Source organism: Ahaetulla prasina, chromosome 12 (genome assembly GCF_028640845.1).
Source record: "Ahaetulla prasina isolate Xishuangbanna chromosome 12, ASM2864084v1, whole genome shotgun sequence".
NCBI classification, from domain to species: Eukaryota; Metazoa; Chordata; class Lepidosauria; order Squamata; family Colubridae; genus Ahaetulla; species Ahaetulla prasina.
This window is the reverse complement of record NC_080550.1, coordinates 29190546-29210185: the sequence shown is the minus strand read 5'-3', so window position 1 is coordinate 29210185 and position 19640 is coordinate 29190546. Positions and strand designations below refer to the sequence as shown.

The 19640-nt window shown below is 46.4% G+C and overlaps 1 protein-coding gene across 1 annotated transcript; it reads right to left on the bottom strand.

Annotated features, from left to right (window-relative positions):
* Positions 1 to 5023: 5023 nt before the first annotated feature.
* Positions 5024 to 16287, bottom strand: LOC131184302 (chymotrypsinogen A-like). The gene is made up of 7 exons (XM_058155435.1): positions 16248 to 16287; positions 15261 to 15364; positions 12481 to 12560; positions 10671 to 10758; positions 8022 to 8202; positions 6829 to 6962; positions 5024 to 5185 (listed from the first exon to the last, which is right to left on the bottom strand). The coding sequence occupies exons 1-7, from the start codon at positions 16285 to 16287 to the stop codon at positions 5024 to 5026; spliced, it is 789 nt and encodes a 262-aa protein (XP_058011418.1).
* Positions 16288 to 19640: the final 3353 nt, after the last annotated feature.

Below are 19640 nucleotides of genomic sequence, written 5' to 3'. Positions count from 1 at the left end.
TTGGTCGCGTTGGTGGATGACCTCTGGAGGGCTAGGGACAGGGGTTGTTCCTCTGCCCTGGTCCTATTAGATCTCTCAGCAGCTTTTGATACCATCGACCATGGTATCCTGCTGCGCCGGTTGGAGGGATTGGGAGTGGGAGGCACCGTTTATCGGTGGTTCTCCTCCTATCTCTCCGACCGGTCGCAGACGGTGTTGACAGGGGGGCAGAGGTCATCCTCGAGGTGCCTCACTTGTGGGGTACCTCAGGGGTCGATTCTCTCGCCTACCCTGTTCAACATCTATATGAAGCCGCTGGGTGAGGTCATCAGTGGTTTTGGGGTGAGTTATCATCTGTACGCGGATGATACCCAACTGTACTTTTCCACCCCGGACCACCCCAACGAAGCGGTCGAAGTGTTGTCCCGGTGCCTGGAAGCTGTACGGGTCTGGATGGGGAGAAACAGACTCAAGCTCAATCCCGCCAAGACGGAGTGGCTGTGAATGCCGGCACCCCGGTACAGTCAGCTGCATCCGCAGCTGACTGTTGGGGGCGAGTTAGTGGCCCCAAAGGAAGTGGTTCGCAACTTGGGCGTCCTCCTGGATGGACGGCTGTCCTTTGATGAACATCTGGCGGCCGTCTCCAGGAGGGCCTTTTACCAAGTCCGCTTGGTCCGCCAGTTGACCTTCCTTGACCGGGATGCCTTATGCACAGTCACTCACGCTCTGGTTACGTCTCGCTGGATTACTGCAATGCTCTGTACATGGGGCTGCCCTTGAGGTGCACCTGGAGGCTGCAGTTAGTCCAGAATGCAGCTGCGCGAATAGTAATGGGAGCCGCTCGTGGCTCCCACGTAACACCACTGCTCCAGTCCGGCTTCCGACCCGGTTACAGCACGGAGACGGCTTTGGTCGCGTTGGTGGATGACCTCTGGAGGGCTAGGGACAGGGTTGTTCCTCTGCCCTGGTCCTATTAGATCTCTCAGCGCTTTTGATACCATCGACCATGGTATCCTGCTGCGCCGTTGGAGGATTGGGAGTGGAGGCACCGTTTAACGGTGGTTGTCCTCCTAACTCTCTGTCCGGTCACAGACGGTGTTGACAGGGGGGCAGAGGTCGTCCTCGAGGTGCCTCACTTGTGGGGTACCTCAGGGGTCGATTCTCTCGCCTACCCTGTTCAACATCTATATGAAGCCGCTGGGTGAGGTCATCAGTGGTTTTGGGGTGAGTTATCATCTGTACGCGGATGATACCCAGCTGTACTTTTCCACCCCGGACCACCCCAACGAAGCGGTCGAAGTGTTGTCCCGGTGCCTGGAAGCTGTACGGGTCTGGATGGGGAGAAACAGACTCAAGCTCAATCCCGCCAAGACGGAGTGGCTGTGGATGCCGGCACCCCGGTACAGTCAGCTGCATCCGCAGCTGACTGTTGGGGGCGAGTTAGTGGCCCCAAAGGAGGTGGTTCGCAACTTGGGCGTCCTCCTGGATGGACGGCTGTCCTTTGATGAACATCTGGCGGCCGTCTCCAGGAGGGCCTTTTACCAAGTCCGCTTGGTCCGCCAGTTGACCTTCCTTGACCGGGATGCCTTATGCACAGTCACTCACGCTCTGGTTACGTCTCGGCTGGATTACTGCAATGCTCTCTACATGGGGCTGCCCTTGAGGTGCACCCGGAGGCTGCAGTTAGTCCAGAATGCAGCTGCGCGAGTAGTAATGGGAGCCGCTCGTGGCTCCCACGTAACACCACTGCTCCGCAGTCTGCACTGGCTTCCTGTGGTCTTTCGGGTGCGCTTCAAGATTCTGGTTACCACCTTTAAAGCGCTCCATGGCTTAGGACCCGGGTACTTACGAGACCGCCTGCTGCAACCCTATGCCTCCCACCGACCCGTACGCTCTCATAGAGAGGGTCTCCTCAGGGTGCCGTCCACCAAACAATGTCGGCTGGCGGCCCCCAGGAGTAGGGCCTTCTCTGTGGGAGCATCGACGCTCTGGAATGAACTCCCCCCTGGTCTACGTCAAGTGCCTGATCTTCGGACCTTCCGTCGTGAGCTAAAAACATATTTATTCATCCAAGCGGGACTGGCATAAAAGGATTGATTTTAAATTGGGTTTTAGTAGTATTTTAAATTTTAAATTCATTTTAATTCTGAGCCATTTAGTAATTTTATATTTTAAATTCATTTTAATTGTATATATTTTGTATTTTATTCTGGCTGTACACCGCCCTGAGTCCTTCGGGAGAAGGGCGGTATAAAAATTTAATAAAATAAATAAAATAAAAAATAAAGAAGTGCCTCTGCCCTGTATCACTGGGGATGGAAAGATTTCCCCTTGTTGCGACTGGGGTGTTGATATGCAAACCATTAAAGATCTTGTGCAGAATTGCCCATGACGTGCATTTTCTGGTTCCCTAGAACAGGGATCCCCAACCCCCAGGGCCATGAGCCAGCACCGGTCTGCGGCCCACCAAGAACCGGGCCACGGAAGTGAGCGAAGCCCCATCGTCACATGCATGACATGCAGGCACCATGCAAAACCATGTCCCACCCCAGTCCACGGAAAAAAATACCCTCCATGGAACTGATCCCTGGTGCCCAAAAGGTTGGGGGCCACTGCCCTAGAAGATCTACAGCAGTGGTTCTCAACCTGTGGGTCGCGACCCTGCTGGGGATCGAATGACGATTTTCCAGGGGTCACCTAAGACCATCGGAAATATGGGAAGTATACTTGCGAGTCGAAGAATCGCGCTCCAATGGTTGACTCCACAAGCCAGCTGCAGGCTCTTCAAATCGCTAGCCGAATTCGGCTTCAGGCGCGATGAATTAAAAAAGAGAGAAATCTTTGCTCCCTCTCAAGCCAGCTGCAATCACTCCCAATCGCTAGCCTAATCTGGCTTCAGGTGGGATAAACTTAATAGGGGAGGAGTCTCCGCTTTAATGCCTCCGTCCTCAAGGCAATCACAAACAGTTCAGATCGCTAGCCAATACGGCTTCAGGCGCAATAAATTCAAAAAAACAGTTTGCCGCTTTTTTCCCTCTTCTGTGGCTGCTGAGGCGCACTGAGATCGCTGCCTAAAAAAAAATAATTTTACGGTTGGGATCGCCACATTGTGAGGAATTGTATTAAAGGGGTCGCAGCACTATAAAGGTTGAGAACCATTGATCTACATGAAGCCATGCCAGAATTGGATATCCAGTTATGAGGCCACAGTTACTTAACAACTGCCTTGCTTATTGATGGAGATTCTGATTCTCATTGTAGTCGTAAGTCAAGGACTTACCTGTATGGAATATCCACTTCCCTTAGCATTTCTCATCCTTGGCAACTTTAAGATGGGTGGACTTCAACTTCCAGAATTCCCTGGGGTGGGGGTGGGGGGCAAGGCTGGCTGGAAAGTTCTAGGAGTTGAAGTCCACCCATCATAAAGTCGCCAATGCTGTCTATACCGTCAGCGCAGGAGCTGAATAGCCAATGGGGCCCAGATTTCCTGCCCTAAACAAGCATCTGCTTTTCAAAATCAGCAAGTCCACAATCCCAAGATTAGGAGCACGAGACAAGAGATCCAAATTTCGGTTCTGATCAGTGGTGGGTTTCAACATTTTTTACTACCGGTTTTGTGGGTGTGGCTTGTTGGGCATGGCAGGGGAAGGATACTATAAAATCTCCACTCCCTCCCCAATCCAGGGGAAGGTTACTGCAAAATCCCCATTTCCTCCCGATCAGCTGGGACTTGGGAGGCAGAGAATAGATGGGGGTGGGGCCAGTCAGTATTTTTACTACTGGTTCTCCGAACTACTCAAAATTTCCTCTACTGGTTCTCCAGAATTGGTCAAAACCTGCTGAAACCCACCTCTGGTTCTGATCTAGCACATGGCTGTACTGGAAGGCTATGGGGAAGAGGAAGATGAGTGAGGACCTCATGGGAGTATAGACTGGTCCTTCAAAGCTACAGCAGTGATATTTTGCCACTCCTGAAGACTCCACATGGTCTACAAAGTGATGGATTGGCCCCAAGATCAATCCAAAGTGCCTGCAGTTCCAAGTTCTGGCTTCTGTTCAAGATTTATTTAACTGCACCTTCCAGACTGAGTGAAACCAGTAATAGCGGGATCTCAGAGTCTTAGTGGACAACCAGTTAGATATGAGCCAGCAATGTCCAGTGGCAGCCAAAAAAGCCAATGCAATCCTAAATTGCATTAACAGAGGGATACAATCAAGATCAAGGGAGGTACTAATACCACTCTATGGGTTTCAAATCCCAGGGCAACCGGTTTGCTATTCTTTGCAAGCGCATGGCACTTCTGTGCATGCGCAGAGCATTTTTGATGACGTCTGGGTGGATAGGTGGAGCCTCCTGCCGCTGCCACTACTGCTTTACCCAAACCGGAGCAACCCACCACTGCACTCTAAAAACCCTTAGTAAGACCAGACCTAGAGTACTGCATCCAGTTTTGGTCACCACACTATAAAAAAGATGCTGAGATTCTGGAAAGAGTGCAGAGAAGAGCAACCAGGATGATTAGGGGACTGGAGGTTAAAACATACAATGAATGGTTACATGGACTGGGCCTGTCTAATCCAGTGAAGAGGAGGCCAAGGGGAGACATGATAGCAGTCTTCCAATATTTGAGGGGCTGCCACAGAGAGGAGGAAGGAGATCAAGCTATTTTCCAAGGCACCTGAAGGCCAGACAAGGAATAATGGATGGAAACTGAACAAGGAGAGCTTCAACCTGGAAATAAGGAGACATTTTTTGAGTGAGAACAATCAACCACTGGAACAGAAGTTGCCTTCAGAAGTTGTGGGAGCTTCATCAGTTTCAAGAAGAGACTGGACTGCCATTTCTCAGAAATGGTGTAGGGTCTCCTGCTTGGGTAATGGGTTGGACTAGGTGACCTACAAGTCCCCTCCAACTCTGTGAATCTATCTGTATGTATCTTTCTGCTTTGGATGGGCCACCCACAAGCAAGACAAGGATGAGGCTCAAGAGAAAAACAACTTTAATGCATGCATTGCTTCTCTCCTTCTCTAAGGTTCAGAGAGGTCAGTTATTGGCCATGATTAGCTCCGCCCAGTCACGCAAGGCGCTGACCCGACCATAGACAGCTGGCATGGTGGTCGAGCAGCGGCTGCTACCCCAAGAAACGATGCCCACCAACTTCCAAATGTTGCCATTCTGACACACCAGTGGTCCACCAGAGTCGCCCTGCAGATACCAAAAACAAATAAAAAGGATTTGAGTTCCTTGGAGACCCCACTTTTTTTCCCCATCAGGCAGAATTTCAGGGGTTGGATTGGCCCCAATTTTCCCCATTTGGCAGCTGGAAGCCAAAAGATCTCGCAGGTTTAGTTGAAATGTGGTCTTAAAATATGTTGCGCTTTAAGAACCAAGATAGTAAAAAACCCAATGGCTACATTTGTGCCACCCGCTAAGCTTGTCTACGTAGTGTAAACCTGGTTAGTTTCTATGTGGCTTGTTAAAACTAGCCTGCTTTGGTAGCTTATCATGCAAGACTTGAATAACTGAGAAATTGGGGTGAACGATTAATCCAACTATGTGTGTTATGAACACAACTACTGTTTTTTTATAAGTCATCCTTCAATTCCAACACGGGGAAAATGATAAATCCCAGCTGACCCAATACCACTGACTCCCCATTGTTGGCAGAAATATCCAGTTCCAGTTCCAAGCTGGGAGAAAGGCACTGGAGACAAAATGGAGGCTGGAGGCTGATTGAAAAGATGATTTAATGATGAAGCAGAACCACCAAGCACATGGTTCTGGGCAGCTGGCCACATGGAGTTGAGAGTGAGGGGTTTTTATATCTTCTCTTGGGCTTTGCACTTGAGCTTCCTGTTCCTGTACAAGAACATGTATTCTATTGGCTGTTGTCAGACTCCCATGGGGCCATGTACAAATCCTAGGAATTTGTCTGAGCTATGTTTGGTTGAGGTTTGGGCTGATGCAATGAAGGGGCTGGTTGGGCAATTCCTATTGTGGCTGAGGGCTAATCCTACCTTTGCTCAGACCTTGCGGCAGGGAATTTGCTTATGAATAGAGCTGAACTGCTGACCTTTCTGATTGACAAGCTCAGTGTCTTAGCCATTGAGCCACCTAGTCAGACGGATTTAAAGGATCCATGGTGAACAAAAGGTTGAGAACCACTGGTCGAGATCAGTTTTAAGATAAGACTGTGGGCTGGGGCATCCTGGGATTTGAAGTACAGAGAAGAGCAACCAGGATGATGAGGGGACTGGAGGCTAAAACATACGATGGAGAGTTACAGGAACTGGGCACGGCAAGTCTAGTGAAGAGAAGGACCAGGGGAGACAGGATAGCAATCTTCCAATATTTGAGGGGCTGCCACACAGAGGAGGGATTCAAGCTATTTTCCAAAGCACCCAAAGGCCGGACAAGGAATAATGGATGGAAACTGATCAAGGAGAGATTCAACCTGGAAATAAGGAGGAATTTTCTGACCATGAGAACAATCAGCCAATGGAACAGAAGTTGCCTTCGGAAGTTGTGTGAGCTTCATCACTGGAGGCTTTCAAGAAGAGATAGGACAGCAATCAGTCAGAAATGGTGTAGTAGGGTCTTCTGCTTGGGCGGCGGGGAGAGGGGTGGTTGGACTAGATGGCCTACAAGGTCCCTTTCTTGTAATGTAAATCTGTTAAATGCATCTATTTTAAAACCAATCTAGACAACTCTAATCCTTTGGTGCTCTCTAGTGGAGATTTGGAAATATAGCAGCTTAAAGTTGCTGAGATTTTAGGTTTTTCCAACCCCAAAGCCTAAAAAACAGAGATAAGCAAATGGAGGAGATTTGGGTGTCTGTGCGTGCTCACCATACATGAAGAAGAGCCGGCTGCACCTGCGCAGATCATTGAATCACTGATTTTGTCGCCCCAAAATTCCATGCACTGCACATTGGACAGGAGAGGCAGGGCTGTTTGTTGCAACTTGCACGGGGTGTCAAAAGCTGCAAGAGAAAAGATTAAATCAGCAGCCAGAAGGTTTCTTCCCCCTCCCCCATCCCTCTTTGCATCAAGCGGGAGACACAACAACACACCTTTGGCCTATTATTGCAACCTGAACTGCTTGCAGTGGGCAGAGAGAAATCCGTTTATCTTCCTGTTTCCCCCCCCACTCCCCTCCTCTGTTATTTCCCATCAGCTGGATTTTAAATGTAAATTTTTCAGGGCAGGATTTAAGTTTTTATACTTCAATGCCATGCAGAAAATAACTTCATTGTTGAGTTGATTTTGGCTACAAGAAACTAGCAAGCTTCTCTTCTCTTCTTCTCTTCTCTTCTCTTCTCTTCTCTTCTTCTCTTCTCTTCTCTTCTCTTCTCTTCCCTTCCCTTCCCTTCCCTTCCCTTCTCCTCCCTTCCTCTCCTCTCCTCTCCTCTTCCCTCCTCACCACTTTCCTTCTTCCTCTCCCCTCTATTCCTGTCTCACTTTCACCCTTTCCCTTTCCTTCTCTTTTTCTTCCCTTCCCTTCCCTTGGTACTCAGGTGCCACTTATTCCCCCAGGTTGTATAATACACCTCCCTACTCCTTGGTGAAGTGTGAGAAGAAGCCCTCCGCTTTTCTTCACTAACTAGGTGCAGAGATCCCTCCTCTCGATCCTGAGATCCTGGCTGCCAGGAGAAATCGGTGGTCTCTAGACAGACAGGAGCTTGTGGGACTGAGGGATGCTAAGCTTCTTAATTTTGATGACTCCAATTCTCCAGCTTATGGATTGAGCTACAGAGATATTTTTTGTTGCACTTAGCTGGTCTCTTTGCAGTTGTACATCAAATAAACCTTCAGGTGACTTACATGGACCTAATGAACCTTTCTTGGGAGCAGAAGAAGACTCTTGCCTTCCAGATTTTGTCCGTCCTAGATCTGGCCATGTTTAGCCAAAGCTGCTTACGTGAACCCTCTTTTCACTGCTTCCCTACTGGCTCAACTTACTCATTCTTCTGCATATTACTTTCAATCCAAAGCAGAAGGAAGAAGAACCCCTCAATAGCCAAGATTCCTCTCAGACCCACCATTGTAGCGCGTCTTGCCCCAGCCTGTGGTGACACAAATGTCCCCACTCTGGAACGAGTCTGTGGCATCTGTCAGGCACACAGGAGACACCGTCTCAGTGAACCTGGCCGGGGTGGCCAGTTTGATGAGAGCGATGTCATTGTTGATTTTCCCGGAGTCCCACTCAGGGTGGACAAAGACCTGGTGGGAGAAGAGAGAAGCTGTTAAGGCTGCAAGAAGGAGATGATGACGTGGAGGAAGTCCCTTCTGGCTTATCTTTGCTTATGGGTTTACCCATCACCCTTGGCCAGCCTTTTGGTTTCCAGATCAGGAAATCAAAGTTATGAATGCTAATACGACTTTTGGTATGAAGTTATAGTCAGAGGATATAGAATAACAGAGTTGGAAGGGACCTTGGAGGTCTTCTAGTCCAACCACTTGCTCAAGCAGGAGTCCCTATGCCATTCTGGACAAAAGGCTTCTTGCAACCATTCTTCACGTTTTAGCCTCTAATCCCCTAATCCCCTTTGTTCTTCTCCTCTGCACTCTTTCCAGGGTCTCCACAACTTTTTTGTATCATGACAGCCAAATGGGACGCAATATTCGAAGTATGGTCGGTACTAATATGTCACGTGATCCTGATTCTATCCGTCTGTTAATGCAACCTAGGATTGTGTTGGCTTTTTTGGCTGCTGCTGCACATGGCTGGCTCATGAATAGAAATAGAAACATTTAGAATAGAATAGAAATAGAAATAGAAACAGAAAGAATAGAATAGAATAGAATAGAATAGAATAGAATAGAATAGAATAGAATAGAATAGAATAGAATAGAATAGAATAGAATAGAATAGAATAGAAGTTGGAAGGTCTTCTAATCCAGCCCCCTGCTCCAGGAGGAGAACCTATACAATCTCAGACAAGTGACTGTCTAGACTCTTCTTAAAAACCTCCAGTGATGGAGCACCCACAATTTCTGGTGGCAAGCTGTTCCACTGGTTGATTGTCCTCACTGTTAGGAAGTTTCTCCTCAATTCCACGTTGCTTCTCTCCTTGGTTAGTTTCCGTCCATTGTTTCTTGTCCTGCCCTCTGGTGCTTTGGAGAATAATTTGACCCCCTCTTCTTTGTGGTTGCTCTTCAAATACTGGAATCCTGCTATCATGTCCTCTTTTCTCTAGACTAGCCAAACCCACATTTCAGTTGTTGACTCCAAGATCCCTCTCACAGTTACTGCTATTGAGCCAGGTTTCACCTAATCTGTACCTGTACACATTTGGTTTTTCTTGTCTAAGTGTAAAACCTTATTTTTCCCTACACTGAATTTCATTTTGTTAAGTAGGGCCCAGTGTTCAAGTCTGTCGAGATCCATTTGAATCTTGAGCCCATCTTCTGGAGTGTTGGCTATTCCTGCCAGCTTAGTATCATCTGCAAATTTGATAAATTCCCCTTCTATCCTCTCATCTAAATCATTGATGAAGATGTTGAAGAGTCCTGGGCCTAAGACGGAACCTTGTGGTATCCCACTGCATACTTCCCTCCAAGTAGATATAGTTCCATTTTAGACCACAGGCTGAGTGCAGCTGATCAACCAGTTGTGAATCCATCTAGTGCAGGGGTCTCCAACCTTGGTCCCTTTAAGACTTGTGGACTTCAACTCCCAGAGTTCCTCAGCCAGCTTTGCTGGCTGAGGGACTCTGGGAGTTGAAGTCCACAAGTCTTAAAGGGACCAAGGTTGGAGACCCCTGATCTAGTGGTGATACTGTCTACCCCACATTTTCCTAGCTTTCCAAGAAGTAGGCTATGGTCTACTTTGTCAAAGTATGGATTTCAGATGAACAGATTTGGGAGGGTCATTGTAGGTCATCTAGTCCAACCCCCGGACCAAGCAGGAGACCTTACACCATTTCTGACAGATGGCAGTCTTCTTGAAAGCTTCCAGTGATGAAGCTCCCATAACATTAGTTGATTGTTCTCATTGACAGAAAATTTCTCCTTACTTCTAAGTTGAATCTCTCCTTGGTCAGTTTCCATCCCTTATTCCTTTCCTGGCCTTCAGGTGCCTTGGAAAACAGGCTGACCCCCTCCTCTCTGTGGCAGCCCTTCAGATATTGGAAGGCTGCTATCCTGTCTCCCCTGGTCCTTTCTTCACTAGACAAGCCATACCCAGTTCCTGTAACCATTCATCCAGTAGTGAAATCTAATTTTTTTTATTACCGGTTCTGTGGGCATGGCTTGGTGGGCATGGTGTGGCTTGGTGGGTGTGGCTTGGTGGGCATGGCAAGGGAAGGAAACTGCAAAATTTCCATTCCCACCCCACTCTGGGGCCAGCCAGAGGTCATATTTGCCAGTTGTCCGAACTACTCAAAATTTCCACTACTAGTTCTTCAAACTGCTCAAAATTTCCGCTACCGGTTCTCCAGAACCTGTCAAAACCTGCTGGATTTCATCCCTGCATTCATCGTATGTTTTAGCCTTCAGTCCTCTAATCATCTTGGTTGCTCTTCTCTGCACTCTTTCTGGAATCTTAACATCTTTTTTATAGTGTGGTGACCAAAAACTGGATGCAGTACTCTAGTGTGGTCTTACTAAGGCTTTACAGAGTGGTCTTAGTACCTCCCTTGATCTTTGTATCCCTTCTGTTAATGCAGCTTACTTTGACATCTAGCAACCTCACCCACCTGCTGAACAGCCAGCTTCTGAATGTCCTCTTCAGGAGAGCAGCGGTCATATTCTCCAAGCACCACAAGATCCCTGGTCCTGCAGGAGGCAAACAAAAAGTGAATGCCGGGCAAATATCAAGAAAGTTTGGGCACAGCACAGCTTGGCATCAACCTTGCAGAAGTGGGAAGGTGACTTCAACAACTGAATATTGGGAATGTGAAATTATATGCTCAAGAGCTCGCAAACAAACAAGCTGAAGTCCTAGAGGGTTTTTTAGAACAGGGGTCACTAACCTTTTGGAGTTCAGGGACCACTAAATTCATAATTTTAAATCCCGTGGACCACTAATATGATCTGTGTAATGACCAGCTGGATGGGCATGGCTAGGTGGTCATGTGACTGGGTGGGTGTGGCCAAATCAATGTCACTCATGTCGAGGGGCACCTTGCCAGCCTCTACTCGCTATTCTCACCTGCCCGCCAGGGCTCTTTAGGGCCCCAATGGGAAACAGTCGCTGGAGATAAGCAGCCACCATGAAAAGAGTTGGCAAAACAGCTGGCTCAGTTCAAATTGGATCTGAATGAGAAGGAGGCTCAGCAGAAGCACCTCACTCAGGACTAGGAGCATAGGCTTTCCAAGCAGAGGGAAGACCTGCGGGAGTGCAAGTGCAGGTATCGGTGCCTGGAGGCTCATTGGGCTGAAATGGTCAGCCAGTTCTAGGCCATGATGCAGTCCCAATGGAACAAGGTCCTCCGGCTCCTTGCCACCAGTGGCACTTTCCTCCAGCCTTCGCCCAAAGCCCCATACCAAGAGGCCAAAGCAGACCCCGAGTCGGAATTTCTGCCACCCTCCAACCCACACAAAAAGACCCCAAAGGGGGAGATTCTCTGCAGCAACATAAATGTTCATTGGACATATCCGGCCCAGGGGGCATAGTTTGAGGACCCCTGTTTTGGTGCAATATTTTAAAAAATGCAAATAATTTTTCTGCGGACCACCAAAATTTTCTCATGGACCACCAGTTGGTGACCACTGTTTTAGAAGACTTCGCTTTCAGGGTGTGAAGCGGTTTGGGTTTCGTGGAAGACCTGCATCTAAACTGAATGTCCTTTTAAGATGCTGATGCTGTTGATGATGGGATCATCACATAATTTAAAACTGATTTCATCTTTGCCCTGGGAAATTTGGAATCACAGGTAGTCCTCGATTTACGATCACAGTTAAGCCCAAAATGTATGTTGCTAAGTGAGACATTTCTTAAGTGAGTTTTGCCCCATTTTACATTTCTTGCCAGAGTTGTTAAGTGAATCACTGCCGTTGTTAATTTAGTCCCATGGATGTTAAGTGAATCTGGCTTCCCCATGGACTTTTCTTGTCAGAAGTTTGCAAAAGGGGATCACGTGACCTTGGGACTCTGCAACCGTCATAAATAGGAGTCAATTGCAAAGCACCCAAATCACATGACTCGGGGAAGGCTGCAACCGTCGTAAGTGTGAAAAATGCTCATAAGTTGCTTTTTTCAGTGGCAGTGTAATTGAAAAGCCACTAAGCGTATTTTGTAAATCGAGGGCTACCTGTATTACCACCCACCTTTTTTTAAAGGTCAAGAGTGACCTTTTTTTTAACCCAATACCACCAGGCCTGAACAGCATTTACAAATGATAATTACAAAAAGTTTCCCGTTCTTAGCCCAAGCTCAACTTTTCTCCCTTGCTTTAGCCAGAGGTAGTAAGACTTGTTATTGCCCCAAATATCTCCCCTACAAGCTCCACTGCCTGATGTAATTTCCGCACAGCAAGGAAGAAGAGGGGTACTCACGTCATCCCACAATGGGCTGCTGTCACCACCCAGTTCTCGTTAACCAGAGACCCACCGCAGAAATGCCACCCGCTTGTCTCCTGCCAGGAAAGCCAACACAAAGACAAAGTGTGAGACTCACATCAGGCTGTAGTTGGCAAGAGACACACATTGTGTGGCCCTGGAGAGCTGTTGTGAGCTAAACAAGGCCAGGAGAGATCCAGTACTTTGAGTCTCCTGTCCAGGTCCTTCTGCAACAGGTAGCCTGCCCTCACCTCTCAGGATTTAAATGCCTTCCTCCCCAAATGGGGTGGAGAATCAGGTCTAGACAATTTAGAATAGAATAAAGCTGGAAGAGACCTTGCAGGTCAAGCAGGAGAACCTATACCAGTCATGGCTAACCTTTTGGCCGTCGTGTGCCAAAAGCGGGGCGGGAGGGGGTTTCGCGCGCATTTGCCCACATCCATAATTTAATGCCCTTCTGTGCCCCGACCCCCCACACATACATGTGTGACCCACCACGCTCTCCCACTTTTGGCACCCAACGGTAAAAAGGTTATTAGTGGGCCCGGAGGGCCTGTTTTTTGCTCTCCCCAGGCTCCAGAGGATTTCTTGGAGCCTGGGGAAGGTGAAAACAGTCTCCCCCCCTCACTGAGGCCCTCCAGGGGCCTCTGTGGCTCAGACTGGTAAGACAGTCTGTTATTAACACAGCTGCTTGCAATTACTGCAGGTTCTAGTCCCACCAGGCCCAAGGTTGACTCAGCCTTCCATCCTTTATAAAGTAGGTAAAATGAGGACCCAGATTGTTGGGGGCAATAAGTTGACTTTGTATATAAATATACAAATAGGATGAAGACTATTGCTAACATAGTGTAAGCCGCCCTGAGTCTTTGGAGAAGGGCGGGATATAAATTCAAATAAAAAAAAAAGAAAAGAAACATCCCATTTCCCAACTTCTGGTGGGCCCAGAAGGCCCGAAAATCAGCTGGCCAGCGCGTGCATGCGCACTGGAGCTGAGCTAGGGCAATGCTCGCGGGCCCACAGATATGGCTCCGTGTGCCACCTGTGGCATGCGTGCAATAGGTTTGCCATCCTGGACCTATGCCGTTCCAGACAAGTGGCTGTCCAGTCTCTTCTTAAAAACCTTCAGTGATGGAGCACCCACGGTTTCTGGAGGCCAGCTGTTCCACTGGTTGATTGTCCTCACTGTTAGGAAGTTTCTCCTTAATTCCAGGTTGCTTCTTTCTTTGATTAGTTTCCAACCATTGTTTCTTGTCCTGCCTTCTGGTGCTTTGGAGAATAATTTGACCCACTCTTCTTTGTGGCAGCCCCTCAAATACTGGAATACAGCTATCTTGTTGCCCCTAATTCTTCTTTTCTTTAGACTAGCCAGATCCAAATCCTGCAGCCATTTTTCATATGTTTTAGTCTCCAGGCCTTTCATCATCCTAGTTACTCTTCTCTGAACTTTTTCCAAAGTCTCCACATCTTTTTTGTAGTATGGTGACCAAAATTGGTTGCAATATTCCGGGTGTGACTTTACTAGGGTTTTGTAAAGTGGTACTAATAGAAGAATCAGGGCCCTGCAGAAGCAGAACTGAGCCCTTGGATTCCAGCCTTTGAGTGCAATGGAAGGGAGAGGCCCACCAAGCTGAGTGAAATAAGGAAATAAAAAATGCAGGGGTGCCAGGTCCCCCTTTGATTTAAACTCCAATTGATAGAAAGCTTCATACATGCACGACCATACACAAAAATAACACAGCCTTAAAAAAAAAATTCCAGGTTTTGTCTTCCCTTAGACAAGAACTTTGTCTGCGATGCCCACAAAAAGCAAAAGATCGCACTACCGCAGCTGCCATTGTGGCATTTCTGACCACACACCACAGCTATCCCTGCATGGGGGGAGGGGTGAAAAAATGTGGAATAGGCTGCAGAAAGGTAAGCACAGAAGACCCTGGACTGGGGGCTCCAATCTGCGATTTTAAAAAAACCAGAAGGGAAACTGGGGAGACCATATGGGAGGAGGAAACGGAAGAGAATGCCATCCTAGAATGCTGGGCAGAAGGTCTGCCAAGGCTACAAAAAAGGCTTTGGATGGAAACACTTGGATGGTCGTACCCTGTGTTAGTGTGTAGTAACTCATTTGCACATTGAAAGGTTGTGTGAGTGGAAACCTGATTCTACTGAACTCTTAACAGATTAACAGAGTTGGAAGGGACCTTATAGGTCATCTAGTCCAACCACCACCACCCAAACAGGAGACCCTACAATTTCTGACAGATGGCAGTTCAATCTCTTCTTGAAAGCCTCCAGTGATGAAGTTCCTACAACTTCTGAAGGCAACTTCTGTTCCATGGGTTGATTGCTCTCACTCTCAGAAAATTTCTCCTTATTTCTAGGTTGAATCTCATTAGTTTTCACCCATTATTTCTTGTCTGGCCTTCGGATGCTTTGAAAAATACCTTGACCCCCTCCTCTCTGTGGGAGCCCCTCTAATATTGAAAGACTGTTCTCATATCTCCCCTGGTCCTTCTCTTCACTAGACTAGCCATGCCTAATTCGTGCAACCATTCATCGTATGTTCTGGGCTTCAGTTCCTTAATCATCCTGGTTGTTATTTAGGATACGTATTTGGACTCAGCTTCCGCTTTGTGGCCTGTACATTCTGTGCATGGTCAGAGGCTCTGCAACCTCTTTAGTCAAGACCTGCAACATTGAGGAAGTTGGAGCAGTTGAAAGCTTCTGGAAGAGAAAGCATCAAGCAAGAGGCAAGGTAACCATTTCTTCCCCATGCCCATTACCTGTAAAGACACCTGCCAAGACCACGATCCGGGCACTGCATCCTCTCCGTTGACGATACGGGAGTAACCTGTGATGACGGGCTTAATGGCAGGATCCCCGCAGGCTAGAAGCAACAAAGAAGATCATCTTTCCCAAATTCTAAAACTTGAGTTAGTGGCCATCAATGTCAACCTGGGAATGATACAGACGGAAGCAGCCAGCAGCCCCTTACAACGGACACAGTCTCTCCACAGTCATGGGATCAAAATTTGGGCACTTAGCAGCTGGCATGGATTGAGGACAGAATCCTGGAATTGTGTCTTCGCCATCTGCAATCTTCCCAGCCAGCTGATGACAAGCAAAGTCCATGGGGGAAAGCTGCCTTTGCTTAATGACTGTGTCATTCACTTAACAACAGCCTTGCTTAACAATGGAAATTCGATGACTATATATAATGTCACTTCTATGTTCTGGACCTTAGAGGTCTTCTAGTCTTCTAGTCCAGCCCCCTGCTTAGGCAGGAAACCCTACACCACTTCAATGGTTGTCCAATCTTTTCTTTAAAACTTCCACTTCTGGAGACAAGTTGTTCCACTGGTTAATTGTTCTAATTGTCAGGAAATTTCTCCTTCGTTCTAGTTTAGATCTCTCTTTAATGTCTTCCACCCACTGCTTCTTGTCCTGCCCTCAGGTGCTTTGGAGAAGAGCTTGACTCCCTCTTCTTTGGGGCAGCCCCTGAGATATTGGAAGACTGCTATCATGTCACCCCTTGGTCCTTCTTTTCATCAAACTAGATATACCCAGTTCTAGCAACTGTTCTTTATATATTTCAGCCTCCAATCCCCTAAATCATCTTTGTTGCTCTTGCCAGCTAGTTGGCTGACCAAACCCTGGCTAATTCAGCCAGGGTTGGTGAAGACATTCCTCGCCTCAAGGACTGTAGAAAAATTCACAACGGGTTGGATACTTACAGTTACGGGGTGGCAGGGAAAAAGCAGTTGTGGCACTGAAAAATGCCAGACAGGATAAGAACCACAACGCAGCCATGTTTGAACCTTCTGAGTCGGCAGCTTAGTAGAAGGGAGGGTTACAGATGCTGCTACTTTTATATTGCGTATGTACGGGGAAAGTTTACAAAGATTTGTATACCCAGAATGCAACATTCTGCTAAGTTTTCCATTGCAGCCTGTGACACAGGAGTAGTCCAGGACTCATACGTCCATGGGAATGGACACACCGGGCTCTTGATAATACAATCAATAATTGGCAGGAACTTGGGCTTATGAGGATATTCAAAGTGATCTCAGCTGATTTAGATTTCTTGGCCACTGTCTTGGGGACAATCAGAAGAAGATTCTGCGTACCTTTCCCTTTCTCTTGGACCTTGCAAAGAGGAACAGAAAGCAAGCAGAGCCATGTTGTTTTGTGGGGGGTGGGAAATTGAGAATCCACAGCGGTCAATATCTTTCAGTCAGTCAGTCAATCAATCAATCAATCAATCAATCAGAATAGAGCTGGAAGGGACCTTGGAGGTCTTCTAGTCCAGCCCCCTGTACAGTACAATTTGAGACAAATGGCTGTCCAGTCTCTTCTTAAAAACATCCAGTGTTTGATTGCCCACAACTTCAGGTGGCAAGCTGTTCCACTGGTTAATTGTCCTCATTGTTAGGAAGTTTCTCCTTAGTTCCAGGTTGCTTCTCTCCTTGTTTAGTTTCCATCCATTGCTTCTTCTCCTGCCTTCAGCTGCTTTGGAGAATAGCTTGACTCCCTCTTCTTTGTGGCAACCCCACAAATACTGGAATGCTGCTATCGTATCACCCCTAGTCCTTCTTTTCTCTGGAAAAGAACATATCTAGATAATATATCTGGATAATCTAGATAAACTATGACAAGTCGCTGCAGTAAAACAAGGCAAAAATACATCATCCTTAAATGTGTCCAACAAACCAGCTGGAGTTAAACATTTGGCTGTAGAAAGTTAAGACCCATTTCTTCCAACATGGCTTAAGGTGGGAAAATGCATCATGTCACCTTTATTAGGGTTATTCTTCCCCAGCTCCCCCTGGGAGATTTCTGGGAACCAACCTTTGACTGCAAATGGTAGATGTGAAAGACCTACTGACCTTCCACCAGGGGTCTGGTGCATCTACCGGCCGAACTCTACTGCCCATAGATGACATTCAGCATCAGTGTCAAAGGCCTGGCTCAGTAACCCCAACCAGTGGCCATTAAGGGGCTCTTAGGCATTTCTACTGCAGCAGCCAAAGGTCCAGTGTGCAGGATGCCCGCAGGGTACGGTCAGAAAAGTCGAGATGGCTGCGACAATGATGCAATTGAAAGTCTGCCTGCCTTTATAGGTGTTTATTTTTATTTATTTGTATCCTGCCCTTATTATTATTTTTACAAGCAACTCAAAATGGCATACATATTTAGCACACCTTCTTCTTCCTATTTTTCCCACAACAACAATCCTTTGAGGTGGATTAATTGAGAGAGAGGGACTGGCCCAGAGTCACCCAGCTGCCTGAGATGGAACTAGAATTCACCGTCTCCTGGTTCCTAGGGGTATCAGAGGGAAAAGGCTAGGATGGGTGAATGTTGGTTTCTCTTAGTATCTCGCTTCTGCAAATCTGTCAGATTTGATTGATTAAACCGGAGCCCTTTTTCTGAACACATTGCATCAAAAAGTTGCATATATAGGACTTCCGGTTTGGCACCGTAGGTGATGGCGGTGATCTTTACGATCACCAACCTCTGGATTATGTGGAATCGCTAGGACAGCTTAAATCTGCTGTCCAGCGGTTCGGAAAACCCCCTCTTCGGGAGAAGGAGAAGGGGTGAGCTGAGGGCAGAGGTTGAATTTCCCTAAAGCCCCTGAGAAAAAGGGGTTTGAAGGGTTAAGTTCCCTCCAGTAACCCGAAGAGCTCCAGATCCGAGGATTCTTCTGCTTTGGCGGAACCAATCACCACGACCAAACGCCGAGATTTATTTTGGACAATAAAGGATTATACCGGACAGAACGAAAGTGGGAGAACTTTAAGCAAGTAGCCAAGCCGATTCCCCGATACTTTGTAACAAGCTTGAAAACAGCAAGAAAATGGAGGCGAATTGTTAACAAGTTAACGAGTGGAAAGCGAAAGTGATACTTTCAGCGTGTGCCTCTGCAGTTGGTAATTTGCATGTTACTTGCTGCTTTAACTTTTGCTGCCTGCTGATAGAATCTAGGAGATTTTTAAATACTGCTTTAAAAGACTGTGTTTTTCAGAAGTTAAGAAGATTTAAAGTGAATATTAAGTTGGAAATAAATAAATAAATAATTTTATAGAAGATGGCAGCCAAACAATTAAAGTCTACTGTAACAAAGAGCTCTGGAACTTTATCAGCTGGTGCCTCTCCAGCTCATACAGCAGAGACTAGAACATTGAATTTAGAGGCGTTACAAGAGAACTTAAAAGGCTTTATAGAAGAAAAATTTAAAGTTATAACTGATGAGATGTCTGAAATGAAAGAGCAGATATCAGAAATTCAAGTGGGAAATAAAGATATAGGGGTAAGGAAGTTTATCAAAAGAATTTGATTAAAAAAGCATTTTTAGAGTATTATAGTAAGTTATATTCTAGGGATATGGTTGATGATACAGAGATAGAAAGATATTTACAACAACAAAATATTTGTGAGCTTACAGAAAATCAAAGAGAAGAATTGAATCAATTAATTACTTCAGAGGAAATTTTCTTAGCAATCAAACAACTTAAAATCGGTAAAGCACCAGGAACAGATGGTTTAACAGCTGTTTATTATAAAAATTTACAAAATGAGATGGTTGAACCACTTAAAGAGTTATTTAATAAAATTCAAATGGGAGGAGATGTTCCCCCTTCATGGAGGACAGCCTTTATTTCGTTAATACCGAAGGAAGATCGAGATGGTATTAAAGCAGAGAATTATAGGCCTATATCACTTTTAAATACTGATTACAAGATATTTACCAAGATATTGGCTAATAGATTAATGCCAGTGATGAATCAAATAATTCATAATGATCAGTCAGGATTTATTAAGGGTAGGCAGATGAGATATAATGTGAGGCAAATCGTAAATTTACTTGAATATTTGGAACGAAACAACCAAGTATCAGTGGCATTCCTTTTTTTGGATGCTGAAAAAGCTTTTGATAGATTGGATTGGCAGTTTTTGTTTAAAGTAATAGAAAAAATGCAATTTGGGGATTATTTTATTCGTGCAATTAAAGCAATATATCAGAAGCAAACAGCACAAATAATAGTAAATGGTGGGTTAACAGAAACTTTTAAAATTGAGAAAGGGACGAGACAGGGATGTCCCTTGTCCCCATTACTTTTTATTTTAACTTTAGAAATTCTTCTGAATAACATACGTGG